At 48.7% G+C, this 15,268-nt stretch overlaps 7 protein-coding genes across 7 annotated transcripts; 4 read left to right on the forward strand and 3 right to left on the reverse strand.

The window, feature by feature from the left end:
- Positions 1-524: 524 nt before the first annotated feature.
- On the forward strand, positions 525-2,370 carry ABOM_004396 (hexadecenal dehydrogenase; the record flags this gene model as incomplete). Its single annotated transcript, XM_022531526.1, has 5 exons — positions 525-742; positions 816-1,046; positions 1,146-1,674; positions 1,716-1,944; positions 2,003-2,370. Coding segments are annotated over 5 exons (1,575 nt in total), but the record flags the coding sequence as incomplete, so codon positions are not given.
- Positions 2,371-3,042: 672 nt separating this feature from the next.
- ABOM_004397 (putative AP-3 adaptor complex subunit mu) lies at positions 3,043-5,106 on the reverse strand (the record flags this gene model as incomplete). Its single annotated transcript, XM_022531527.1, has 3 exons — positions 3,043-4,414; positions 4,508-4,927; positions 4,991-5,106. 3 exons carry the CDS (start codon positions 5,104-5,106, stop codon positions 3,043-3,045), a joined length of 1,908 nt encoding a protein of 635 aa, XP_022390640.1.
- A 215-nt stretch (positions 5,107-5,321) lies between these two features.
- Positions 5,322-5,709, forward strand: ABOM_004398 (uncharacterized protein; the record flags this gene model as incomplete). The annotated part of the gene is made up of 2 exons (XM_022531528.1): positions 5,322-5,433; positions 5,528-5,709. The coding sequence occupies 2 exons, from the start codon at positions 5,322-5,324 to the stop codon at positions 5,707-5,709; spliced, it is 294 nt and encodes a 97-aa protein (XP_022390645.1).
- A 412-nt stretch (positions 5,710-6,121) lies between these two features.
- ABOM_004399 (uncharacterized protein) lies at positions 6,122-6,904 on the reverse strand (the record flags this gene model as incomplete). Its single annotated transcript, XM_022531529.1, has 1 exon — positions 6,122-6,904. The coding sequence occupies one exon, from the start codon at positions 6,902-6,904 to the stop codon at positions 6,122-6,124; it is 783 nt and encodes a 260-aa protein (XP_022390644.1).
- A 689-nt stretch (positions 6,905-7,593) lies between these two features.
- On the forward strand, positions 7,594-11,255 carry ABOM_004400 (putative SNF2 family helicase/ATPase; the record flags this gene model as incomplete). The annotated part of the gene is made up of 5 exons (XM_022531530.1): positions 7,594-7,707; positions 7,820-7,846; positions 7,907-8,050; positions 8,115-11,084; positions 11,142-11,255. The coding sequence occupies 5 exons, from the start codon at positions 7,594-7,596 to the stop codon at positions 11,253-11,255; spliced, it is 3,369 nt and encodes a 1,122-aa protein (XP_022390607.1).
- A 703-nt stretch (positions 11,256-11,958) lies between these two features.
- ABOM_004401 (pepsin-like aspartic protease) lies at positions 11,959-13,343 on the forward strand (the record flags this gene model as incomplete). Its single annotated transcript, XM_022531531.1, has 3 exons — positions 11,959-12,300; positions 12,365-13,228; positions 13,287-13,343. The coding sequence occupies 3 exons, from the start codon at positions 11,959-11,961 to the stop codon at positions 13,341-13,343; spliced, it is 1,263 nt and encodes a 420-aa protein (XP_022390606.1).
- A 158-nt stretch (positions 13,344-13,501) lies between these two features.
- Positions 13,502-14,989, reverse strand: ABOM_004402 (RNA methyltransferase; the record flags this gene model as incomplete). The annotated part of the gene is made up of 1 exon (XM_022531532.1): positions 13,502-14,989. The coding sequence occupies one exon, from the start codon at positions 14,987-14,989 to the stop codon at positions 13,502-13,504; it is 1,488 nt and encodes a 495-aa protein (XP_022390605.1).
- Between the last annotated feature and the right edge of the window lie 279 nt (positions 14,990-15,268).

Raw genomic sequence — 15,268 nt, forward strand, 5'->3', positions numbered from 1 at the left:
ATGGCCAGTTAATGCCGATCATTACCTAAACAGAATAACGACTATGAGCTAAAATGTAGTGGAGAAGAAGTCATTGGTGTTGGTCCTCCGTAGCTGGACACACCTAGTCCTCACCCTGAGTTGAGAATAAGCCGAGGAAATATTAGAACGGTCTTGATCACTCATTGTCAGTCCTCACGTTGGTAGGGGAGCTCGTTCTCGAATGGTGAATGGTGCGGAACCGCTCGTCCGGCCCAACTTTCTGGACAGGGGGAGGAATACCGCGGTCCAGCTGTCAACGCCGATGAGGGGAAAAGGATCATGTGGGTGCTTATGTGACTCTCTTGGATGTATTCTTTTTCGATTAGTCTAGTACTATCTCCGTAATCAAGAGTAAGAGTAAGCATGGCTTAACTATATATGATTTTCTTTTATCCCCTTGGCTACCAAGATATTCCATTCCGTCTATCGTCTCTCCTTTGAAGCTCTCAGGGCAAGCGATAACACCTGATCAGCTCATACTACTATACTAGTACTAGTACTAGCGGTGCTCCCGTCTCCGCATCCATTCTCCGACGCCACTCCCCGTCCTCTCCCTTCTACCAACGATTGCCACCATGGTCGCTTCGAACATTCCCCCTCTCCAGTTCACTCCAGTCGAGGATATTCCGGGTCGCGTGTCTACCCTGCGTAAGACTTTCCTGGAACATAAGACTCGCGACCTTGAGTTTCGACTGGTACAGCTCCGGAAGCTCTACTGGGCGTAAGCTTTTCTCTCCTGGCAATGAGCTACACAATGCATAGTATGACTGACACCTTTTTGTTCGCTTTGACAGTGTCAAGGACCATGAGCAAGAGATCGCCGATGCTTCCGCTTTGGACTTGGGTAAACCTCGCTTCGAGACCGAGATCGCTGAGAGTGGATGGCTGCAGAATGACCTTGTGTTCGTGACGCGAAACTTGCACAAGTGGGCCAAGGATGAAAAAGCCGAAGATATTGATTTGTCCTTCAAATTCATGAATCCTAAGATTCGGAAGGATCCATTGGGTTGTGTTCTGGTTATTGGGTGAGTTTCCCCCCCCCCCCCCCCGGGCCCCTATAATCCGAACCCGAAGGCCCTGAACTCTTCGCTTGCGGAAACATACTAACACAATATTCCAAATAGCGCTTTCAACTATCCCTTCCAATTGACACTCGGCCCAGTCATCGGCGCTATCGCAGCTGGTAATACTGTTGTGATTAAGCCTAGTGAGAATGCGCCCAACTCTGCGGTTGTTATCCAACGCATCATTGAGGCAGCCCTCGATCCATCCTGCTATACTGTTATTCAAGGAGGTATCCCGGAGACCCAAGCTTTGCTCGCTGAGCGATGGGATAAGATTTTCTTCACTGGTGGCGCCACCGTAGGCCGTATCATCGCCAAGGCGGCTGCTCCTCATTTGACCCCCGTCGTGCTGGAGCTGGGTGGTATCAACCCGGCCATCATAACCAAGAGCGCCAACCCCAGACTCGTTGCGCGGAGACTTCTGTGGGGTAAACTGATGAATTCTGGCCAAATCTGTACCTCCCAAAACTACCTGCTGGTTGACAAGGACCTCGTGCCTGCCGTGATAGAAGAATTCAAGAAAGCTTATAATGAATTCTATCCTCAGGGTGCCAAGCGTCGCCAGACTATTCTCGCATCATCAATGAAGGTGCATTCCATCGCATCAAGTCAATGCTCGACAATACCAAGGGCAAAATTCTGATGGGTGGTACAATGGACGAAAAGGAGCGCTTCATCGAGCCAACCTTGGTTCTGGTAGACTCTGTTGATGATTCGATGCTGACGCAAGAAAGCTTCGGTCCTTTGATTCCTATCTTGCCCGTGGACAACCTCGAACAGGCAGTCGACATTGCTAATGGAATTCAGGCCACTCCTCTGGGCCTTTACCCATTCGGCTCTAAGGCAGATACTGACAAGGGTATGTTCCCGCACGCCTTCGTTCTATTATTGCTTGAAATTGTCTGACGCTTTACAAGTTCTTTCTTCTACTCGCTCTGGTGGTGTCTCCGTCAACGACGCTGCTTTGCACATCCCTACCCTCCCATTCGGTGGTGTCGGTGAAAGTGGTCACGGCGCCTACCGTGGTAAGGCCAGCTTCGACGTCTTCGTTCACCGTCGTCCCATCACCAGCACACCCAGCTGGCTTGAATCCATCCTCTCGATCCGCTACCCCCCATACGCAGGTAAACTGAGCAAGTTCAAGGCCGCCAGCACTCTTGCACCCGATTTCGATCGCAACGGAAACAAGATCCGATTCGGCTGGCTGCGTTACATCCTCACTCTCGGCGGAGGCTCTGCGAAGGCTGGTGCTGGCAGAGCCGTCGTTGTTGCTGCTGGTGAGTAATTATTTCCGTCTCGTCCGTCGAATTACCCAACAGATTTGACTACCCCTCCTCGGCCTCCCTCATATCTCCCCATGTCGATGCTTGCAACGTCCGAATTCTTACTGTCCGTGCCTCTCCAGTCAGAGAATGAACGCTGTACAACCATTCCTTCCCTCCATTCTTTCCCCCTCCATTTCCTTGTTATATTCTTTTCCTTCTGAGATACCATTTTGTTCACTCTACATCCATCTACTAATCTAATACCCATTTATGATGACCTTACTCACAATCTGCTTTTGGTTAGTGGCCTACTTCGTGCTTCAGGTTCTTGAACGCCGTGCTTCGAAGCTTTAATGTGACCTGATATTCTCGATTCGGATATATAATATTTTGGTTAGGTAGCGTCGTCAGTTTTTTCGAAAGTGTATCGTTATACAAACGAGGTTTATTCAGAATCTTCGAGCTAGCTGGTTAGGTAGTATTAACCTACAAACTGCTTTCACTTTCATCACGAGTCTAGTTCTATGTATTCTATTTGAACGTATGTCAAGTATCATTATCCGTATCATGCGAATGATGAATGCTTATCATCCATATCAGATCCTTGCTAGATTGTCATCCATGTAGCCAAAGTGCAGCAATGAGAAGAAAGAAAGAAAAATTCAAAAATAAGAGAATGATAATAATATATATCAACATCTTCTCTCCACTCCTTTTCGACTGACACATAAATACTTTACTCCCTTGTAGGGCTTCACTGTCTCGCCCAAGCCACGACTTCGTCGCGGGTCGATATTCAGACTGTCCACCTTGATCCCCGAGGGGAGCCAGCCTCGGACTGAGAATGACACCGCGGCAGAGTTAGGCATGAGGGTTGCGTTCAACTGGGCTTTAGTTTTGCGTTGTGTAGTGTGGAAGATTGAGCGGGAGGCGTCGTCGGTTGGAGGTTGTTGTGTCTGTGGTTGAGGTGAAGGGGAAGGCTGGGGAGGTGTCGGGGATTGCGGTTGGGATGGTTCTTGGGCTATCTCCGGTTGGTCTGCATCTGGTATGGCGGGGGCGGCGCGAGAGGACTTCTTGACCTTCTTCTTTTTCTTTTTCTTTGTTTTCCGCTTCGTTGTCTCCTCTTCGGGGGCTTGGTAGGATGTTGAGGGTTCGGCGTCGTAGTAGCCTTGGAGGAGGTTTGCTTCCGGGTCGACTTCTTCGGCTTCTTCATCGAAGTCATCGTCACCGGTTGAATGTCCGGCCACGGTGCAACGGAGGGTTGCGGTGCCCGAGACGGTTCCAGCGTCTTTGGTCGGGACTCGCCATTCAAGGACATTGTTACCAGGGGAGAAGAGCGCGTCACCGCGGCTGGCTTGCATGTCTGTGATATTCCGGACTGATTTTGGAATAGGTATCGTGACCAAAACATCTTCTAAGACAGGGCCCGAGGAGTTCCCGCCTCCTCCAAGAAACGACGGCGTCGACGTACCGGAGCCATTTCGTCCTCCAGGCCGGTTTGAGGATGAATAACCCGGGAAATTTGTGTTGAGAATCAAGCGGACTTCGAAATCGGAGCCGGTCGGGCCGAGAGATTTACGAATGTCTACAATGGCGGGCAGAAAGAGCTTCTCCATATGACTTGGTGGCTGGTCGAGGCTGGGATCAATGGGTAGAAGGTCGACCTCATACCCTGCAAGAATAAACCGTCCGTCCGGGGGCACAAAGTTCAATTCCCCTGGCCGCTCTCGCCATTTTGCCAGTCGTACACAAGGGTGAAAAACGGGTAACTCGAGCTTTCGTGCAATGGCCTGCTGACCACCAGGAGCCGTCAAGGAAAGCTGTAATTCAGGAACACCGGATATTTTGGCCGTGAATGCAATGGTGCCGGACACTAAGGCAGAGAGTAATCGTCCTGAAGGCGCCATCGTGACCGACAGCGATTCAATAATGTCAACGTATAGCTCGTTAGAAGTGTGCCGCACTCCAGATCTTCTCCATGGTATCGCAGGTCCTTGAGTCGCCGCATTGGCTGAGATTGACCGCTTGAGCGTATTCGGAGGTCCTAAGATAGGCGTAGAGGATCTTCGAAGGTAATCATGTTAGTATGAAATACGTAGGTAATCCTAAACGACAATACTATACAAGACCAAATAGGACTAAATATGAGAGACTCACCCGGACAACCCGACATTACCCAACAACTTCCCCATCCACCCCGGCATTTCAACAGCCTCCTGTAGCGCATTTAACTCTGTATTGCATACAACGCCTGCATCGCACATCTCATTGAGTAACTGTGCAACCACTTCATAGTTTGCCTGTATCTTATGTGAAATCAATGGTGCTCCAACGAATTCCTCAAGTACATCCACAACGCGATGTAGGAACTCTAGTGCAACGAGTGGCTCTGTATCGACTTCGGAAAGCGCCAGAAAGAGTAAGTTTGACTGAACAATTGAGAAAACGGTCACGGGGGGCGTAACATTAGGAATATAAAGGAGTGACGGCCGCGGAGCTGGATGCGCGAGGTAGAGGGGTAGGATAGTAGCTGCGGAGGGCGGACGGGAGCGATAGACCTGCTCTACAAGAGGATTACTGTGGATCGATAAGTCAGTTCTCGTAGAACAGATGTTAAAGTAAATCGGAAAATAAGCTTACTTATGCTCGTCGAAAATATAGAGCGCATCAATCTCCCCGCTCATCATGCCGATCTGTCTGGTTCCTTTATCGGTGGGGAGAAGCAACGACATGGGGCTGCGCTCATTTAATGACATCTCTAAATTGTCCGCGGGTTCTGCCGCTGGTTGCCGCCTTTCTTTTGTATGGATGAGATTCCTCTCACTGAAATTCAAGGCAGTTCTTTGCTTTCGAGTCACTAATCAGTTGCCCTGTCTTGGCTAGGGATACGGTTTTATAATTTCCGAGAAACTCGATAATACCTACTGTACTACTCCGCTGCAACTAGCGTCCAACCAACCAACCGATTCCAATGTCTTCAACTTCGGAGAATAACGGCCGCGCTTGGGATGTCGAGTCCAAAGAAGCTAAACGTCTACTGGCAGAAGACCAATATGACGACTGCACAGCTTGCAGGGTCACAGGTTAGTTTTCTACAGCTTTATCATATATACTTGTTTATATAAAAGTGCAAATGAGCCAGTGAAATGTCGTCTGACACTTGCGCAATGTAACCAGGTTCCGCCGCATTTATTGGCCTCGGTGTCTACAGCTATTATACGGGAATGAGCAATTTGCAGAAGCAGGAGCGCGCGGTCATGCAAGGCGCTACGAAATATAAAATGGGCTCGCGGAGGCTAGGCATTGCGACTATCTCCGCCACACTGGTGGGAATGGGTATTTACAGGGCTTTTAATTAAACAATAGAGTAGCCTTGATACAAGATTGTGTCCTGCTTGACTTCCAGTAGTACTTGTTCTATTAGAGCTGACCGAGAACGAGAACAAGAACAATCGTCTAAGCGTCGTCATATATGCATGTAGAAGAAATGAAGGGAAAGGGATGAACAAAGGTGAAGAATTACACGAAACAAGTATCACAAGAGCTGCCCCACCGGGTATCACCAGATCTGATAACCTCTATATGTTTAACCGTTATAGAAAACAGGAAAGCAATGAAGACAAAAGGCTGGAAAATGAAGACAACAAGAGGTGGCCAAAAGAAGACCACATGCGAGACTCCCTCCAAATGCACCGTGAACTCAAAAAATCAATCAAACCGCTGCGTTACCATAAGAATATGAGGTTCGTCCAATCGTCGATACTATATTCTCTAGGTGAAGCGGCCGCGTTTGCCGCCCCCAAATATATCCCTATTCCCTAGCCCCGATATGTCGAAAAAATCGGGAACTGCAAACTTTCGTTTTGAGCCCGCACCGACGGAAGGTTCCCGTGTGGATGCTCGAGGGTTCGTCCGTGAGAAGTTGTTGTGTCGGGCTTGTTGTCGAGAGGTCCGAGGAAGAACAGATACACTCACAGGTGAACTATCTTGAGATGAGGCTGTCGAGCTGTCGGAGGATTGCATATCTACATCAGGTTCTTGGCATGGAGGGTATGTAGGCCCGGCGGAGAAAGTAAAGACTGCCGGTCTATCAAGTGTGTTTGCCTCGGCGACGTGAGAGTTGTTAAGTGGGGGCTGTTGCTGTGTAGCAACGGAGTCGTCAGTCGAGGTCGACTTGACTGGCTGTCGGGCGGCTTCTGGCTTGGTTTGTTCCTTGCGTGTAGCAACGGGACTAGTGCTTCGAGGTTGCTTCTCAGGCTCGTCATCGTCGCTCGGAGTCCCGGTTCCATCACTCCTTTCAGCCGCCCATTGTCGGATTTTTGAACCTTCTCCCCCAGCAAGGCCAAGGCCTTCCTTGTCTAGAAACTGCAGTAGGTCTTCAATTGCTTCCTGGTAGCCAGCTTGCTTCGCCTGTGATTGCTCGTAGACTGCATTTTTATAAAGGTTGGTAACAGATAGCGCGGCCGCTTTGAACGATTGCAAAAGTTGTTCAGGAGGTTGAGTGCGAGGAGTCGAGCTAGGTAGCGATGTGTTCAATGACCTCATGGAGTCCATGGTAGATTGTGCTGCAAATCAAGCAGCTGTGCAAATATCTCTCCTTAACTTCAAAACAATATGCGGTTGGCGCCACTGGGAGGGGCGAGGTGAACCGTGCTCCCTGAAAGTATACCAACAAATACGGAGCTAAGACAGAAATGAGATAAGAAAAACAAGACCAATTAAAACTGAAAACCAGGTCGCACCCCACGGAAAATTGGAAAATGTAGTGAAAGGGATTAGGTTGAAAGGAAGCAAGGAAACCTGGTGACGATGATCAGTGATGATACTTGTGCAGGTGATCTTTCTTTGCTTTTGTCCCGGTAACGTGACCCACAGCGGGGAAACTTCTCTTCCGCCGACTGATGACTCATATATGACTAAGTAGAGCACTCGCACTCCTTGTCCAATAAGCGCGTAGGACGGCCGCGCTTCCCCGACGAAATTCCATTTGCCATCCCGGCGCGACTGACGAGTGCTACTTCTTTCATCAACCTTTATTGTTCAATTCCCACTCCTTGTTACATACTAGGAATCAATCCCTCCATAATCCCATACCCACCCCAATTGATCTCACAACGGTGGGCAATCAACGTCTTAGCTTCCCCACTCAGTTTACCTCCTGTCGTGCTTTCGGAGCGCTTGCAAGGCGTGTTCGGCTCTATACATAACACAAGTTATTTGCGCTGAGTGCGCCCAGAATGAATATGGCGCCTTCGTTCGCCCCCACCTCAGAAACACCCTCTCAAGCAGATACTCCCATGACAGATGCAAATGATGAACCCGTCACGTCGGTACCCGTAGATGACGCGCAAATGGGGGTAGGTGACAGGACCCGGTCAAATCGCTTTCGGACTAGCTCTGGCTTTCGCGCATTGACAAGCGATGCATATTAGTGGACTTGGGTTTATGCTAACTTTACTTTTCAAATAGGGCTACCAGGACACTCCAGACTATACGGTACATTCTACGCGATTTATCAGCACTTCCCCAACATGCAGGCTAACCGGTGCGAACCAGGATTCGGATACAAACCCAAACACCACAGCAAGCAGTGTTGCAGGCGACACAGTTCCCGTCGACGGCCGAAGAAAGCGATCTGAGGCATTTCATCTAAGGAAGAGCATCCTGGGTAAAAAGCATGGTCGTCTGGACGAGTCAAAGGTACAGTAGTCCACCTGTCATATCACTTGTCGCGGCTGGAGTTTCTTATGGCAGTCTACTACAGGAAGATGATTCGATTCGGAGATTCCGTTACCTCCTCGGGCTTACCGACTTGTTTCGCCATTTCATCGAAACCAACCCCAACCCACGGATCAAAGAAATAATGGCTGAGATAGACCGGCAAAATGATGAGGAAGAGGCAAAGGCCAAGAAAAAAGGCTCGTCACGGTCAGGCGGTGCGGGTGGTGACAGGCGTCGCAGGACGGAACAAGAGGAAGACGCAGAGCTATTGAAGGATGAGAAGAGCGGCGGCGAAACCGGCACCGTCTTTCGTGAATCCCCGCCATTCGTTCATGGGGAAATGCGAGATTATCAAATTGCTGGATTGAACTGGCTTGTTTCTCTACATGAGAATGGGATCTCTGGTATCCTTGCCGATGAGATGGGCTTGGGTAAAACCCTTCAAACCATTTCTTTCCTCGGGTACCTCAGACATGTCTGCGACATTACAGGACCTCACCTGGTTGCTGTACCGAAATCAACACTCGATAATTGGAAACGCGAATTTCACAAATGGACACCTGAAGTTAATGTTCTTGTTCTTCAGGGAGACAAGGAGGAGCGTCATAAGTTAATAAACGAAAGACTTCTTGATGAGAACTTCGATGTGTGCATCACCAGTTACGAAATGGTTCTTCGGGAGAAGTCTCATCTTAAGAAGTTCGCTTGGGAGTACATCATCATTGATGAGGCCCATAGAATCAAAAACGAAGAATCGTCACTCGCACAGATCATTCGTGTGTTCCATTCCCGGAATCGTCTGCTAATCACTGGTACTCCACTCCAGAACAACCTCCATGAGCTTTGGGCCCTTCTAAACTTCCTTTTGCCGGATGTTTTTGGCGATTCGGAGGCATTCGATCAATGGTTCTCAAACCAAGAGTCTGACCAGGACACCGTTGTCCAGCAACTTCACCGAGTGCTACGACCCTTCCTTCTCCGCCGTGTTAAGAGCGACGTAGAGAAGAGCTTGCTTCCCAAGAAGGAGGTCAATCTTTATGTACCCATGTCAGAGATGCAGGTGAAGTGGTACCAGAAGATTCTTGAGAAGGATATCGACGCTGTCAACGGTGCCGCTGGAAAGCGCGAATCTAAGACCCGTCTCTTGAACATTGTCATGCAACTTCGCAAATGTTGTAATCACCCCTATCTTTTTGAAGGAGCTGAGCCGGGCCCTCCTTATACAACGGATGAACATCTTGTGTACAACGCCGGCAAGATGTCAATCTTAGACAAGCTCTTGGCACGTATGCAGAAACAGGGAAGCCGTGTTCTTATCTTCTCCCAGATGAGCCGTGTGCTTGATATCTTGGAAGATTACTGTGTTTTCAGAGAGTACAATTATTGCCGTATCGATGGCACGACAGCGCATGAGGATCGAATTGCTGCAATTGACGAGTACAACAAGCCAGGATCGGACAAGTTTGTCTTCCTGCTTACCACTAGGGCGGGAGGTCTCGGTATTAACTTGACAACTGCGGATATCGTTGTCCTTTACGACAGTGATTGGAACCCCCAGGCTGATCTGCAGGCCATGGACCGTGCTCATCGTATTGGTCAGACAAAGCAAGTGGTTGTATTCAGATTTGTCACAGAGAATGCGATTGAAGAGAAGGTCTTGGAACGTGCAGCCCAGAAGCTACGGTTAGACCAGCTTGTTATTCAACAAGGCCGTGCTCAGCAGCAGACCAAGAACGCCGCGTCAAAGGAGGAACTGCTTGGCATGATCCAGCACGGAGCTGCGAACGTGTTCAGCAATGACAATTCGACTGCACCTTTTAATGCCGATAAACAAATTTCCGATGATGATATCGATGCGATTTTACGCAAGGGTGAGGAGCGAACTGCAGAGCTGAGCAAGAAATATGAGAAACTTGGTATCGATGATTTGCAAAAGTTTAGCTCCGAAAGTGCATACGAATGGAACGGAAAGGACTTCACAGATCGCAAGAAGGACATCGGCCTCAATTGGATTAACCCGGCAAAGCGCGAACGGAAAGAGCAATTCTACTCTATTGACAAATACTATCGCCAAGCGCTAGCTACTGGAGGAAGAACGGCTGATCCCAAACCGAAGGTCCCTCGGGCACCTAAGCAAATTGCTGTTCACGATTGGCAGTTCTTCCCTCCGGGACTCCAAGAACTCCAGGAGAAAGAAACCGCCTACTTCCACAAAGAGATTAGCTATAAAGTTCCACTCCCTGATGGGCCTGAAGAGGAACTTAGTGAGCGTGAAGCCGAGCGCGATTTGGAGCAGCAAGAAATAGACAATGCGGTGCCATTGACGGAAGAAGAGCAGTCGCAGAAGGCTGAAATGTCAGAAGAAGGTTTTTCAACCTGGAATCGCCGTGATTTCCAGCAGTTTGTTAATGGTTCGGCCAAATTCGGACGCACTGATTATGTTGGGATCGCCACAGAAGTGGATAGCAAAGAACCAGATGAAGTTGAGGAATACGCCAAGGTGTTTTGGAAGCGGTACACCGAGATCCAAGACTACCCTAAATATCTCCGCGTTGTTGAGCAGGGAGAGGAGAAGCTGCGCAAGATGAACCATCAACGTAAAATGCTTCGCAAGAAGATGGAGATGTACCGCGTTCCTCTTCAGCAACTCAAGATCAACTACACGGTGTCTACCACTAATAAGAAGGTGTACACCGAAGAAGAGGATCGGTTTTTACTGGTGATGCTCGACAAGTACGGGGTGGATGGTGAGGGACTGTACGAGAAAATCCGGGATGAAATCCGCGAGTCCCCACTCTTCCGGTTCGACTGGTTCTTCCTAAGCCGAACGCCCGTGGAAATCGGACGCCGTTGTACTACACTATTGAATACTGTTGCAAAGGAGTTTGAAGTTGCGGACGAGAAAGCCAATGGCGAGTCTGGCAAGGGTCGTGGACGTGATCGAGACGACGAGGATGCTGAAAACGACGATGATGGAGCACCGGCTAAAAAGAAGAACAAGGGCGGCGCAGTGGTAAGTTTGGTCTTGTTCAATTCCCGACGTATTCAACTGACGTGTATGGTTTCATAGAACAAGCAGGTCAAGGCTGTTAAAGGTAGCAGCAAAGCCAATTCTACGTCGACGTCGCGGGCAGCTAGTGTCTCGTCCAACACGGCACCAAAGGCAAAAAGTCGTAAGAAGTAATTCTTACCGTGCTCGATAGTTGTTAAACAGCTAAATATTGCTACGACTGTTCTGCAGTGCTTGGGAAGGTAATTGGCCATGCGAGGGGTTTGGTTCTTTTTCAATATAAGTCGGTCTGGCGTTGGCCCATAGATGCCATTGTTGATGATGTCGCTTCACGGTTCTTGTCATATCTTTCTCTGTAACACAATAGCTATCTATCTGTACCCATGCGTACGGTATCTGAAATGTATACAAAAGCAATAGAATACTTCCTAATGCGGAGCTTCCATCAGCTGGTTCTGTATTAACTGCGGAATATCCTCAGGCAGCCATTGATCATATGACAGGGAATTTGGATCGGCTGGCAATGATGACACTTGCCTTGCTTGATTCGCCATGCAACATGTGACGTTGCCACTGAATTTAGTACTAGTACTAACATGCTATCTATCTTACGCAGCTACTAATTTATTCTGACCCCTCAATGTTGCCGTGTGTCGAATCTCATTGGACCAACGGTCTCTCACTGTAACTGTAGATCATCCTTAGCGTACAGGGTATGTGCCCAGAATCTGATCCGCAGATAAGTTAGTCGTGGGGATCCTGACAATAAGACAGCAGTGATGGCTACCTTGAAACTTATTGTCATTCCGTCATCATCTTTGGTATAAGGCTACCTCACGAGTTCGCTCGAACGGACGAAAACGCGACTATTATCACCATGGTGTCCAAGATCTTCCTTGTTGAGAATCCAAACTACTCCAAATCTGGGACCAAGTCCTATGTGCATCTGATACGCAAATACCGTTTGCACCCTACCAAAAATGGCCCCTTTTCTATCGGTCGAGCTATTCATCAGACTGGCCGGCCCTTCACTGACAAGCCTATCGGCGGCCGAGTTCGCTTTCACGACGTGATGCGAAAACAGATCTCGGACGACCAATTCCAACAGGTTGAGAAGAAGGACATCCAAAATGACGCAGGGTTCTTCTTACCCGTGAGCATCGGAACCCCGGCTCAAACTTTGAACCTGGTCTTGGATACAGCATCTGCTGACTTTTGGGTAAGATATATCTATATCAATCAAAATAGGAGAAAGACAAAATCGACCTTACTAACACTAGCAGGTGCGATCTAGTGAGCTCTCTTCAGATACACTACCCCATGGTGAGGAGGAGAGCGATGCCTTTGATCCTGAAAAGTCGAGCACATTTAAAGATATTGAAGATTCGCCATGGAAAGTATCCTATGTGGATGGCTCCTCGGTGTCTGGTTCCATCGGTACGGAAGATATCACCATTGGGGGAGTGGCCTTCAAGACACAGCCTGTTCAGCTTGCCAAAACCATGTCCTCAATGTTCACCCAATTTTCAGCAGATGGCGTTCTGGGGCTGGCCTTTGGACATATCAATCATCCCCAGCAGGACATCAAGGCCCTGGCTGAGCGCTTGAGTACTGGAGACGACCTCGAGCAATCTGCAAAGCTGTTCACAGCAAAATTTGGGTCTTGGGGCGACTCTGACGTAAAGAAGCCATTTTACACATTTGGCTCCATCGACGAGGATGCCGTGCGCTATTGTGGCCATGATGTCCATCATACGCCTATTGACAATAGTCAAGGCTATTGGATGTTAGAGTCCCCCTCTACAACGGTTGGGGAAAATGCCATTAATAGATCTGAGAACAAGGCTATTGTCGATACCGATGCAGCATTGACTCTACTTGATGACCAAACGTGTCAAGCCATTTATGATTCTATCCCAGGTGCATTCTATGATAGTGAAAGCCAAGGCTTTCTCATCCCATCTGACGTCAATGTGGACCAGCTACCAGTTGTCCAATTAGCAGTAGGGGAGAAATCGTTCGCTATGCTAAAGAAAAGTCTGATGTTTGCTGAAGCCAAACCTGGCTACATATATGGGGGTATTCAGAGTCGTGGATCGCTCGACTTTGACATTCTTGGTGGGGCATTTTTGGAGGGATTATATGCGGTGAGTTGCATGCTCCAAACACCCCTTGGATACTCTTCTGACAGAACGAATGATATAGATATTTGATTTCGGTTCTCTTCGATTCGGTGCCGTGCAGGCCAAAGCGGAAGTGTAGAATAAGAGCTGAGCCTAAGTATTACTATTATGATGGGAAGGTTTCCTAGATGAATGTTGTTGTATATGAAGATTCTGAGTTTTGTCCATAGGGTTGAATTATGCTAATGTACAAGTGATATATATACAAGCTGTCATTATTATCATTCTGATTCAGGCTCACCGAGATTTCTTCGGAGGCACATCGGCCACCGCAAGTGGTACACGTAGAAACATTTCCATCAGCAGCGCCGCTGCCACACTGACGTTAAGGCTGTCCACTCTAGAAGGGTCAGACTCAACACCAAGGGGCGTAGCAAGTCTGGCTCCAGGGATGCTCACGATAGAGTCCGCATGCGACTTAATGTGACGACTCAATCCGGATCCCTCGCTCCCCATCATAATAACGCAAGGCGATTGGGTGCTAACATGGCCCCCTTCGGTAGTACCTTTACCCTCGACAATAGAAGTAGTGTCCACATATTTGGAAGCTGGACCTGGGGCATCTGCCGCGTAAAATTTCCATCCATTGGCTTTGGAACGCTGGATGAAATCCACTTCGTTGCTCACTTCGAGAAGAGACATATTTTCAGCTGCTCCAGCCGAGGCCTTGATTGTCACAGGAGACAAAGGTGCCGAGTTTCGACCAGCGAATATAATAGCATCGACACCAAGATAATACGCGGAGCGAATGATAGCACCCAGGTTTCCAGGATCCACAATTCCGTCGAGTAATAATACAACAGGGTACCTTGCTCTGTGATCCCAATGATGAATTTTAATCTTGTCGTTCGTGCTATTCACCAATGCTTCTTCTCGTGATTGAGCGCCCAATTCCACACCGAAATCCTCCTCCTTGACGGATGGAACACTCTTCAAGCCCCTCACAGGCAATCTTGGCAGAGGTGACGCTTCAAGGACGCAGCCATTATGAGGTCGACCAGCACTCATTTTGTCAAGAAGCCGGTCCCATCCACCGAAGGCCATCTTAACCTTGACATTTTTCAAAAGCGCCAATTTGCGCAGTGCAACCTTGGCAGGGCTTAGTTCTTCACCAGCGGCCTGATACACATACAATTTGTACAGACGACGTCTGCTGCAGCGTAGTGCAGCCTCCACTGCGCTGGTTCCATAGATGAATTCCGATGCCGGTGTCGTGTATGGGATTGCGTCAGGGACTTGCACATTTTCTTTTACCCGCTCTGGTACTCTCTCCGTGGCACGGTGGTGTCTAGCTGGCTCCGCTCGGCGAGGGTGACGCTTGTCCTGAGGTCTGTCGCTAGTCTCACGGTCATCGTATCCCCTGGCTTCATTCTTCGACAACCTCTTACTGCTCTGGAAGCGTTGGTGTTCACGAGGCAGTGCGCGGAAACTTCCCGTCCTAATAAATTCATCTTCATCTAAGTCACCGTCGAGCCAATTTCTGCCCTGGGTTTTCTTTTCGGTTCTATTCGGTTTGGGGTCCCTCCTTTCTCTGTACGGCCGTTCAAAGTCAGAATCATACGAATTTCGCGACGAAGGTGGACCATCGAAGCCCCGGGTCTTGCGGATACCACGACCAATGGCCGAGTTAAGTGAAGCACGTCTCACATGATTCAGGTGAATAGACGGAGCTATAGATAAGCGCATATATGAATGCAAGGGTTTCAATAGCGAACGACGAGACATTGCAAGTAATTAGAGATACCAATAATAAGAGACTCTGCACGTAAAGCTATTGCCGTTGGATGCATGATTTAGCTTCGCCCATCTGGTGTTTCTTTTTTTTTGCTATGGGAGCTTGCTAGAGGTCCGATAAGATAAGAGGATTATCATTAATCCGACCGGTCGCGCGTCGCGTTTAGATGCAATATTACGCAGTTGGGAAATTTGATAGATCCTCCGTTGAACAGTTGTGTTACTGGCGATTGATCCATTCTTTTGGTTTTGCTCCCTAGTGAAGAATAT

Source organism: Aspergillus bombycis, assembly GCF_001792695.1.
Source record: "Aspergillus bombycis strain NRRL26010 chromosome Unknown contig00027, whole genome shotgun sequence".
In the NCBI taxonomy this organism is placed as follows: Eukaryota; Fungi; Ascomycota; class Eurotiomycetes; order Eurotiales; family Aspergillaceae; genus Aspergillus; species Aspergillus bombycis.